This window comes from Silurus aristotelis, assembly GCF_946808225.1.
Source record: "Silurus aristotelis genome assembly, chromosome: 4".
Taxonomy (NCBI): domain Eukaryota; kingdom Metazoa; phylum Chordata; class Actinopteri; order Siluriformes; family Siluridae; genus Silurus; species Silurus aristotelis.
In genome coordinates, this window is record NC_139577.1 from 17,656,957 (window position 1) to 17,668,770 (window position 11,814).

General features: G+C 35.7%; 1 protein-coding gene and 1 long non-coding RNA gene across 5 annotated transcripts; one reads left to right on the top strand and one right to left on the bottom strand.

The window, feature by feature from the left end:
- Positions 1–306: 306 nt before the first annotated feature.
- LOC310724980 lies at positions 307–3,495 on the bottom strand. The gene is made up of 3 exons (XR_014533229.1): positions 3,009–3,495; positions 1,526–2,723; positions 307–1,437 (listed from the first exon to the last, which is right to left on the bottom strand). It is a non-coding gene; the product is annotated as an uncharacterized lncRNA (long non-coding RNA).
- On the top strand, positions 307–11,814 carry pyroxd2 (pyridine nucleotide-disulphide oxidoreductase domain 2). Of its 4 annotated transcripts, none has more exons than XM_083539483.1 (16): positions 514–649; positions 2,479–2,498; positions 2,578–2,671; positions 5,431–5,504; positions 6,066–6,221; positions 6,301–6,454; positions 6,598–6,659; positions 8,180–8,277; positions 8,356–8,497; positions 8,587–8,721; positions 8,801–8,873; positions 9,003–9,159; positions 10,117–10,271; positions 10,396–10,502; positions 10,637–10,757; positions 10,934–11,814. In XM_083539483.1, exons 1-16 carry the CDS (start codon positions 520–522, stop codon positions 10,999–11,001), a joined length of 1,746 nt encoding a protein of 581 aa, XP_083395609.1. In that variant the 5' UTR covers positions 514–519; the 3' UTR covers positions 11,002–11,814. The 4 variants fall into 4 exon arrangements, with proteins under 4 accessions (XP_083395610.1, XP_083395609.1, XP_083395612.1 ...); XM_083539486.1 differs by lacking the exons at positions 514–649; positions 2,479–2,498 and adding exons at positions 3,494–3,551; positions 5,204–5,240 and having other exon boundaries at positions 5,431–5,551; XM_083539484.1 differs by lacking the exon at positions 2,479–2,498 and having other exon boundaries at positions 307–668.

Genomic DNA, 11,814 nt, shown 5'->3' on the forward strand with positions numbered 1-11,814 from the left:
ACTCACTCTCTTAGTGTCATCTTATTCAGCAAGTACAACATTATTATTACATTACTACGTGCTTTAATAACTGTAGACAATATTCACTCAGTACTAATTATATCGTTCAAACATCACATCGTTATGGAATTTCTTTTTTTAGATGCACTTATCACATTTTCTGCTCTACTGCTACACGTTTCCTTACACATTTCCTATTGTTGCGAGTTGATATTGTACAGTACACTTTTCAATATTATTCTTGCATTTATTGTATGTATTTGCTGTCCTGTGTATGTTTTCTACATGTTGCCCAATCAGAAAGACGTCATTTTTCCCATAGTCATGAAAATGTTTTATTAAAGTTGCCATTGACTTATAATAGATAAGATGTTTATACTGTTCATCATTAGTTTGAAAAGAGTCTGCAGAGCTTCTTAGTGCTCTACTGGTGTGGGGGTGGAGTAAACGGCTTTATAAGAATAAGCGTTGGAGTGCTGTAGAGAAAACTCTAAAGGTCGGATTGAGAAGTGTCTGGATATGGCAGTGTTTGCAGGACTGCGAGCTTGTCACTTTAGGACGCCAGTGTGTAACAGTGTGGGGACATGGTGGAGGTCCAGTCACAGCACCGCGCTCAAGTCCCAATACGACGCGCTGATCATCGGTGGAGGTACGTGGCTCACACAGCTGTAGATAGGCTTCATGCACTCGGTTTGTGCACAGCCTGGGCGTACAGGCCTCGCTGTTACACTCGGCGGTTCTCTGGTTGTGTAAAGAGCAGTTATTTAACACAGTCAGTGGCACGAGAGTTGGGTTATAAACGCAATAAATCGGTCAATAGAAATGTCAAACAAACTTTCCTGAAAGCCCTCAAAGCTGTGAGTAGTTGCTGCTCAACAGAATCTGGAAGAAAATCATACTTTTCGACACTTAAACAGTCGATTCATCATCCTAAGTTGACATACCAAAAAAACCCACAGTGATAGACTGTATTTATTAATAGGGAATTCAGAAATACAAAGACACATTTGCTTGAAATAGTTGGAACATAGCGCTGGTGTTGAAATAGACTTTACAGTTAAGTATGGACTGGGAGTGTAATGGTTAACTTTCCTAGTCTGAGAAACTTGGCCAAGGACCAAAGTGTGGATTAAAACTATTTTTCAAGTTCAAGAGTTTTGCTTCGAGGGTTTTGAATATACACATCCAATTTTGTCTGTTCAATCCTTATCTGTGATAACGGTAATTTCATTCATTCAAAAGGAACGGATGTACTGTACATATAGAAATGAAATACATTTAACATACGTTTTTTTAGTGTTCAAAACAAAATGAACTAATTGAGGTGCAAAAGCTGCTTAACAAGTTAGTAAAAGTAACTTAAACCTAATGTATACACATTTTGTACACAAATGAACTTTTACTTCATTCATTCATTCATTCATTAATTTTCTCCCGCTTATCCGCAATTCGGGTTGCGGGGGCAGCAGTCTAAGCAGGCCCCCGCCTTCGACTGCTGCCCAATCCTCACAGCACCGTCCCTTACGGTCCCTCCTGCAGGTTTTGTATATAATTAAAATTTATCACACATTAGACCACTAACACTTACCTATTAATAAAGATAACAAGGCCACCAGCAATGTGGCTAATCTCACACACACACACACACACACACACACACACACACACACACACACACACACACACCCCCACCCACCCACCCTTCACACTCATTCTTCTACTCTCCTGCTATTTGAAAAAAGATACTGAAGAATTTGGGGCCCTCAAATCCAGGGATATCCATATATCAGATTCTTTTCACAAGCAGTTTGACAATTTGTCAAATACAAAGGGACTTGACTGACACACACACACACACACACACACACACACACACACACACACACACACACACACACACACACACACACACTAACTCATTAACTGCAGAAAGTTGCTGCTAACACATTTAATGTTTAAATGTACAGCATTCATTTATTTAATGGACAGTTTTCTTTTTCACATCACAGCTCTTCTGTACTGGTCGCAGTGTCTACTTTCTCACTGTCTTATGTAATTTTTGCACTAAATCTGCTCAACCCACATGCACTCTTAGTTGTGTCCTAGTTAGTTTTGTGTAGGTCTGTGTTTTGTGTTGCTTTTTGTTAATTTATGTTGTCTTATGTAGCACCTTGGTCCTGGGGAACATTATTTTGTTGTGTACTGTACTGTACATTATTGGAATGACAATAAAGCCAGCTTGACTTGATTTTACTTTAGAGTTGTAAAATAATTCACATTCCCACTGTACTGTAACTGAGGGGTTTGTGTATAAAGTAGAACTGCATCAAGGTCTAAATAATAAGCACCTACTTAAAGAAACTTTATATGTAATTTACAGACAGCACTCACAGCACATGAATAACATTTTGTATAAACGAATCATGCTCTGTCAAAATTAGTCTAATGTCTACTTATACATGTCTGTTCTTTTCTTAGGGCACAATGGACTGATTGCTGTAAGTAGCTGTTGGTTTAAATATAAGCTAAAAATTATGAGCTTTGTCAGCACTGTGAAACCTGAACCTTGTTCTGCAGTCTGCATATTTACAGAAAGGAGGCTTAAAAACAGCAGTTTTAGAGCGCAGAAGTGTACTTGGTGGAGCTGCAGTGACCGAAGAGATCATTCCAGGTGGGTGCAAAGGTTCACAGAGTTTCTGGACTTTGTGAAAAGCAAAAGTGTTCTATTGCCCTCACTGTAAAAAAAATAGAGCGTTTTTTAAAATAGAACCCCCCCCTTACTTGTTATGACATGTTTACTACATGTCAAAAGGAGTAAGGCTACAGAGGGTGGATGCAAGTGTAGCTAATTTTATTATAAGAAAATATACAAAATAAAGAAAAAAAGACTAAGTTTTGAATGTGTTTGTAATATTTTATAATAATGTATATATTTTACATTTTCTTATATATTTCTTTATACAAAATGCAGAATTAACAGTGCTTAAATATACTGCAAAAATGTATGCATTCTGGCTACCTATATCATTTCTGCTGCACCTTGCCCATAGTTTAAATAACAGTCTAGAAAGAAAAAATTATAGAATTTTTCCCTTAGCCCAAATGTGGTTGGATCAGCTCCAACTTTTTTGGTGTCTAAAATTTACATTTTAGGTTTGCATTTGCTCTAATATTACTAACAAATAGTTTTATGTCATTCAAGATAAATGGCCACACACTTGATTCAAATATGCATTGTCTCAGTAATACTGTTAGTGCATGTAAAGTGTTTTACTATAAACCAGCAAAATAAACCAGTTGACAACATTGTATAACCTGGATTCTTTTAAATGTGCTCTCTCATTTTCAAACTGTGCGTGCTGCCCCTTTTTATATAGTGGCTTATTCAGACAGATAGCAGGCCTCTTTTAGACAGAGCTGCAGTTGTGCCACCCTCTTTTTATTTCCAGAATATTGTAATGCACTTGTTTGAATATATATTCGGTTTTCACAGTGCTGTTTGCTTTGTAACAAACAAACTGTTTGCTTTGTAACAAACTGTGGCATTCCAGGTAAGGTACAGTTCATATGACACCTTTAATTGTTCTCGATTTCTATAAATCGCAATGAAATACCGTATCAGAAACCACATAAGCAAGTGTTTACTGACCAATGTTTTTTGCCTACTGATTTAAAATGAGGGTTGACCTTTGTTTTGGGAACTTTGATCTTTTACTCTGCTCAGGTTCATTCAGTATTGTATATTTGTGCATGCATAATGCCATTAAAGACTATATTTGAGATCAGTTAAATGTTATAAGCTGCTGTTAAATGTCAAACATCAGACACCAAACATGTCCTACCATATTCAGTTTTTGGAAGAATTACTCTAAAGGCCCTCAATTACCATATTCCAAACGTAGGGTCTGTGGATGAAAAGAGGAATTACAATATCAGTCATAAATTTAAAAAAAATTATTAAAGTTATTAGGTTACGTATTGTTTAAGCTTTTATAGTTTTTTTATGCTATGTTTACCATTTAAATTCAGCGTGACCTTAATGAACTACATGTGTTTAAATCTATCAGTATATCTGGGTTCCCTCAACTTTTCCCAACCCTTTGAAGCATTTGAAAAAAGGAAAAAAAAAAGGAAAAATGTGTCACAGTCACAGTGACTTTTATTAAATTATTTCAAAAACTGCTGCTCTGCTAGAGTTTTCACACAACAGAGTCTCTAGAGTTTACATAAAATGCTGTGCAAAAAGAAAAAAATGAATTGGGCAGCAGTTTTGCAAGGTGAAAATGCCCTGTTAATGAGAGATGTCAGAAGAAAATGAGTAAACAGGTTAAAAAAAAAAGCAGGAAGGATAAAGTTGCAAATATCCATTTTTTGGAAACATGATGAGCAGTAAAGCATCTTAAAACTTATAAAACATTGAACCATGATGTGGGTGGACTACAAAAGCATTCATGGTAGCTGAGAACAGAAACATGAGGATAATGTGGGCACAGGTTCATTAAAACTGAACAGCTGATGATTGGAAATGCATCACCTGGACTTAAAGAAGCTCTTGAATTGTAATTGCATTATTTTATGCATTTTGCTGCTGCCACACAAACATGAGTCCTGACTGTCAAGACAATTGGTTTGAAAGAGGTTAACTACACTAAATTAAATGCTATCCTGGCATGTTTACTCAGTATAATGCCAGATTCTACTTCCAAACATTGGTGTCATATCATGTTCCTGTTAAGTTTAAATAGCAAATTTAAAGCAAATGTTTTGAATATTCTAAACTTACAACTCAAGAGCACGTGGTTTGACCCTGATCTCATTTGCTGTCTGTGTGTAGTTCCACGATTTTTCTGTGCTATGTTGGTTTTCTCAATGTTCTTTTTTTTTCTTCACGTTTAAAGCATACGGTTAGGTAGATTGGATACTTAAAAACTGCCCCTAGTTGTGTGTGCCAGTGGAATGCCCGGCAATGAATTGTACTGATAAGCTGTGGTGTATCCCTATTTTGTGTTAAGTTTTTTCAGGATAGGCTGTGTAGTCACAAATAATCTGAAAAAGATATTCAAAAAAGAATATATTTGTATATATTGTATTTCTCACATATTCTCAGGAAATCAGCAGGCCTGATGTTGTGAGTTGTTGCATTTTTTTTCTTGATGGGTCTATATTACAGAAATGATTTACGATTAAATTTACTGTCCTTCAGGCATATGATAGCAAAGCATAGAAAAGATGATGATCAGGTGATATATATAATATATATATATATATATTTATGTATACATACATATATGTGTGTATAGAATCAAGACATAGTCTAGCACATAGTCTAGTAGTCTAACACATAGATTACCACAACCCATAGAATATAAATAATAAAAAAATTTACATAAAGAGTTGCTCTACATTAATTATTTTCTTAATACTTTCTAGGCTTTCGTTTTTCTCGGGCCTCCTATCTCCTCAGTTTGCTACGTCCTCACATATACCAGGATCTGGAGCTCAAGGTGTGTGACAGCCTCAGATGACATTTCACATAATAAAGAGACTCTATGTAACTATATCTTCTTGCCATCTCCATGTTACTCTGTCCTCTACATCTGCCTCTTTCAAACCAACTTGCATGTCTTCCTTCACCAGATACATAAAACTCCTCCCTCCATCCTCAGCATTCTTCTACTGATGTACCCCATGTTCCTCCCCTGCACATGTCCAAACTATCTTAATCGGCCTCCCTCACTTTGTCCCCAAAACATGCGCTGTCCCTCTAATAAACTCATTTCTAATTCTGTCCATCCTCGTCACTCCCAATGAAAATCTCAACATCTTCAGCTTTGCTACCTCCAGGTCCACCTCCTGTCTTTTAGTCAATGCCACTGTCTCTAAACCATAGAACATAGACCTGATATATATATTTTTTTGTAATTATGTAATTCTAAAAGGATTATTGATAGAGAAGTTTTAATATGACTTTGGGAGGACATTAAATGAGTCTTCAGTCAAGTGTGTAGAAGAAGAGCATGAGAGAAATGTTGACTGATGTTTTTCATTCCCATATAACTGTGCAGAAACATGGGCTGAAGGTGTACATACGGGATCCACATGCCTTCACCCCCATGCTGGAGGAAGGGGTCAGGGGGCAACACCCTCGTTCTCTTTTACTGGGCAGCAATCTGGCAAAAAATCAGGAAGAGATTGGAAAATTCTCAGAGAAAGATGCAAAGGTTTATTTCACTGTGGTTTGCATATTGGTAACTACAGTTCAAAAACTCAATTTAATCCAAAATTGTCTTTTGCCAAAAGGCTTACCCTGAGTACATCGCACATTTGGAGAAGCTGGCCAGTGCAATTCACCCACTACTTGATGAACCACCTGTAGACATCCCCGGACTTACTGAGGGGCCCTTGAGAAAAAGAATAGCAGCAATAAGGAGTTTAAAACCTTTAGTTAAATCCGGTACACCTCTGAATTTTAAATTCTATTAAGCCTTTATAGTTATAGTTATCTGTGAGGTTTAAATTACAATTTAAGATATTGAATGTGGACTGTTGTTTAGCCTGACTTGGATTAAAGATATTCCCTTGTGCCTCTGTTTTTAGGGCTGAAACTGGGAAAAAACATACCAGACATTTATGAACTATTAACAGCTCCAGCAATGAAGGTCAGTTAATTCTTAAATACATTTATTTGAAGTCAAGGGGAGAAAATCAACATAATTTGCACATTTCTTTTACACCGAAAAAAACCCCAAACAAACAATGCAATTACATTTACAATATAATTTTGGTCTTGTATGGTACAAATATTTATTGGAATGTGACTTAACAGGTCACATGTACACACTAATGTATGCAATTATCCAATCAGCATATTATATGGCAGCTGTGCAGTGCATAAATTCATTCAGATTTTTGCTAGTTGTTAGAACAAGATGATTTATAAATGCCTGAAGCTACCTGTAATTTGAAACATACAGTACAGACCAAACGTTTGGACACACCTTCTCATTCAAAGAGTTCTCTTTATTTTCATGACTATGAAAATTGTAGAGTCACACAGAAGGCATCAAAACTATGAATTAACACATGTGGAATTATATACATAACAAAAAAGTGTGAAACAACTGAAAATATGTCATATTGTAGGTTCTTTAAAGTAGCCACCTTTTGCTTAGATTACTGCTTTGCACACTCTTGGCATTCTCTTGATGCCTACTTTAAAGAACCTACAATATGACATATTTTCAGTTCACTTTTTTTATGTATATCATTCCACATGTGTTAATTCATAGTTTTGATGCCTTCAGTGTGAATCTACAATTTTCATAGTCATGAAAATAAAGAAAACTCTTTGAATGAGCAGGTGTGTCCAAACTTTTGGTCTGTACTGTATATATAATATATATAAACTTTTGGTCTGTACTGTATATATAATATATATAAACTTTTGGTCTGTACTGTATAATCAGTTGATAAAATTTTTTTTTTATCATGTGTGGCTGCTGTTGAGTTAGAATGAAAACCCAAAACCTTAGAATAAACAACTGATCTTGGGACATTACAGAAGATTGTGAATAACTCACTCACTCACTTATTCTCTCTCTCTCTCTCTCTCTCTCTCTCTCTCTCTCTCTCTCTCTCTCTCTCTCTCTCTTTCACACACACACACACACACACACACACACACACACACACACACACACACACACACACACACACACACACACCTCTGCATTATCAATGAAAGGTAATTTTCTTTCAGCTTTCTGTTGAAATGAAGCATTGTTTAACTAACAAATTACTCTTTTTGGACACATTAATAATGGTGTATAGCTGTTATTATATATTTATTATGAATTATTATTATTATTATTATTATTATCATCATTATTATTATTATTTATATTTTAACAGTTCCCTGGATTACAAGTAAATTGTGTATATGTAAGGCAAATGTGTGTATAACCTATATCACCTTTTTATTTTTTAAGATAAACAATATTTTATACAGCAAAATTGGTCAAGGTTTTACTGAAAAGGGAATTTATTATTTATTATTATTTAAAGGCTTGTAAATGTGTCCATGTAGATGCCTGTTTTGCAAGATTTGGTGTCAATTACTTTTGCAGTGCAATTAAAACCTTCTAATTATCTAATTCATCATTTTTCTGATCATCCACAGGTTTTAAATCATTGGTTCGAATCTGATCCACTGCGAGCAACGTTAGCCACTGACTCTGTAATAGGAGCTAATATAAGCCCTAACAACCCGGGTAGTGGGTAGGAGTATACTGTTTTAGAGCCATATACTTTGCTTTATGGTTTGTTTGCTTTCTTCTAATGTACAATGTAATTCAGGTATGTCCTCTTACACCACATAATGGGTGAGCTGGAAAAGGAAATTGGGGCCTGGGGTTATGTGGAAGGGGGCATGGGTGGTGTTTCCAAGTCCATTGCTAATTCTGCACGTTCTCTTGGGGCAGATATATTTACTGAAAAGGTAAGGGTGCTGATTCGTCTCTGTGCTCCAATTTAAGGGGTGCATAATCAGTTTGTTGACTGAGATTTGTTACTGCCTTTGTATTTTAGGAGGTTAGTAAAGTACTGATTGGATCAAGTCATACTGCCAATGGTGTTGTCCTGAAAGATGGTACTGAAGTTCACAGTAAAGTGGTTTTGTCCAATGCTACTCCCTATGTAACCTTTAAACATCTTACACCACAGGTAATTATTTTTTCTATAGGTTCACTATAGTAAAATTGAACAAACATGACAAAAGTATGATCTTTGTCTCTTGATATAGGATGTACTCTCTCAGAAGTTTATTACTGCTGTGGATCAGATTGATTATACCTCTCCTGTGACTAAAATTAATGGTAGGTTTATACTGGTTCAAAGTGGCTCTCATAATACAAGTTTTGTCTTACATTATCTGTCAACATCAGAAGAATTTAAAGCAACCTATTAAGTTACAGCACATTGGTCTGTTTTTTGTAAATTTTTAGTGGCTGTGGACAAACTGCCAAATTTCTTGGCTGCCCCTAATGCAGCTGATGGAAAGCCAAGGCCACATCATCAGTGTTCCATTCACCTGAACTGTGAGAGTGTGGAGAAATTAGAGGCAGCCTATAGTGAGGGCCAACAAGGACGCCCATCGTCAAGGTTGACAAATCAGAGCATGATAGCACTAGATTTAAATGATAAAAAATTATTATAGAATATTAAGAGCTTAGCTGGGTTGGATTAAAATATTACCTGGCAAATGACTTAAAATCTCAATCGGTAAATGAAATCTCTCTTGTCCATTTCCTTATTTGCATGATGCATACACACCTTAGTATTTGCATGTTACAGCTGCCTTGCATAGCACAACCTCAACCACGGTAACCACAACTTTAATGAAAGCCTCCAATGACAGTTTTCTGTACACTTGCTATGTCATCAGATGTTTTAGAAATTGCAGTTAATTTGTATCCTTTGTAAAAAAAAAAAAAAGAATCAGATCAATTTAGTCACTTTTGAGCCAGAATCACTTTGTGTTTTGTTCACTGCTGTACGGAACAAAGCCTGAGCTTTGCAACTCAAACATAAGACAAGATTTCCATTTGAAATGATGTCTATCATTAAGCCTTGGCCTTGAGAAAAATCTGTAGCTATAGGCAACACAACAATGACTGATAATATGAACACACGCACACACACACACGCGCAAACTCTCTCTCACATATGCAAAGCAGATGCCAGACATAACTAAACTCCAACTGCAGTGTTACTGCAATATTGAGAAACATGCTTTACAGCCAATTGTACTGTAGTTTCCAGTAACCAGAGTTATTCATATAAGGTTTTTTATTCAGCATACTGTGATTCAGAATGACAACACAAATTCTCGATAAAATCGATGCATGATTAGTGATGAAATTGATGTTTCTGAGTGGACATGAGATTTACTGATGTAAATGTGTGCGTTTGTGATGTTATGGATGTTGTGATAGTTTGATTTTAGGGATCATTGTGGATGTTACCATTGCTGTTACAGTAATTAATCAGTCAGATCATTTCATGTTGTATATAATATCTTATGTAAAGTTATTATATGAGGTACTTATTTTATGTTAGACCTATGATAGAGATGACAATGCCATCTGTGCTGGACCCCACTCTCGCCCCACCTGGCTGTCACGTGGTGTCTTTTTTCACACAGTTTACACCTTACTTGCTGGAAGGGGGAAGAGTATGGACAAATGAGGACAGGGAGAAATATGCAAATACAGGTTAGACTCTAGTTTTCAGGTCATTGACACTTTGTTACAAACTACATACTGCAAAACTTGCTGTACATTTATTTTTCTGTGTATACAATTTTGACTTGGGTTAATCTTTTCATTCTTCATTCAGTGTTTGATTGTGTTGAATGCTATGCACCTGGATTTAAGCAGTCAATAGTCGGGAAAGATGTTTTGGCTCCTCCTGATCTGGAAAGGGAATTCGGTCTCACTGGAGGGGTATTTTCATTTTAAAAGATTGTGATTGACAAGAATAAAATGTTTTGCTTCGTTCAAAGTTCTTACCATATTTTAATATTGTGCTGTGCTTAGACAAATATATTTGTTTTCTCTTATTATTATTTTGACCCCAGAATATTTTTCACGGTGCAATGTCATTGGATCAGCTTTACATAGCAAGACCTTTGCCCTCGATTGCACACTACCGCACGCCAGTCAAAGGCTTGTACCTGTGTGGCAGTGGCAGCCATCCCGGTCAGTAACCGAATATCTGAAATTATTCAGTTTTAAATTTCACCTTAATTTGTTTTAAAGAATACAGTCACATAGTATTAATTTTAACATGAAGACCAAGAAGATATTTCACTTTATCTCACTGTTCATCAACTGTACTTATATAATGCACATTGTGCAATGTTTGTTTTGTGTAGGTGGGGGTGTGATGGGAGCTGCTGGCTGGAATGCTGCCTTGACTGTCCTGGCTGACTTTAAACACTAATGAGATGTCAGCTGGGTTTGACACACATGGAATTCCTAACTACAATTTAAACAGACAAAAGCATACAATGATGCCAGCATTTTGTCATAGTACATGATTTGTTGTTGCTAATGTTGACTGTTCAAGCTCATCTTACCCAGAACTTTATGTATTAAATTGCACAAGCACTCCAAAAAGTCTACAGACAGTGTTCGTTTATACAAAATTAGAGAAATATATGGGAAATAGCCATTAGAAAGAGAGATCTCTACATTGGATGATTTAAAAAAAATAATAATAATAACGGAAGAATGTTCTGAAATGAGCAACATAATCTTTAAAGAATTTCTCTTGTTCTGCAGTGTTTTCTTGTTTTGTTTTTTTCTCAGAATTCAGTTATCTTTTGCCACGTCATGTGATCAACTAACATAGGTTCTAAATTCTACACTATGTAGACTAATGATGGAAATTAGGAAGGAATATGTATGCCAATAAATTGTATTCATTAGAAAATGACAACTTGTTTAGCAAATCAGTAAATATCATATGTTTGAAACACACTAAATGTGAATGTTAAGGATATTTTGATTAGCTAGATATCCAAGACTTTTATAACAATTGTACCTCCTGCAAACTTCCTGCAATGTGACATGTAAATAACATACAATTTTAGATGTCTGTGTAAAGACATCTAAAGTCGTGCAGCCAGTTCATGCATTGTTTACTGTAAGTGATTTTCTTTTCACTTACTTAAGCTACTAATTTTTTAATAACATTGAAATTGAAACATAATAAGCTTGATGCCAATTCAAATAATAAAGAGAGCTCTTTAAA

Coding starts and splice junctions, on each gene's coding strand:
- pyroxd2 (XM_083539483.1), top strand. CDS start 520: ATGGCAGTGTTTGCAGGACTGCGAGCTTGTCACTTTAGGACGCCAGTG. Junction 2,499..2,577: donor GGCACAATGGACTGATTGCT/GTAAGTAGCTGT, acceptor CTTGTTCTGCAG/TCTGCATATTTACAGAAAGG. Junction 2,672..5,430: donor GACCGAAGAGATCATTCCAG/GTGGGTGCAAAG, acceptor AATACTTTCTAG/GCTTTCGTTTTTCTCGGGCC.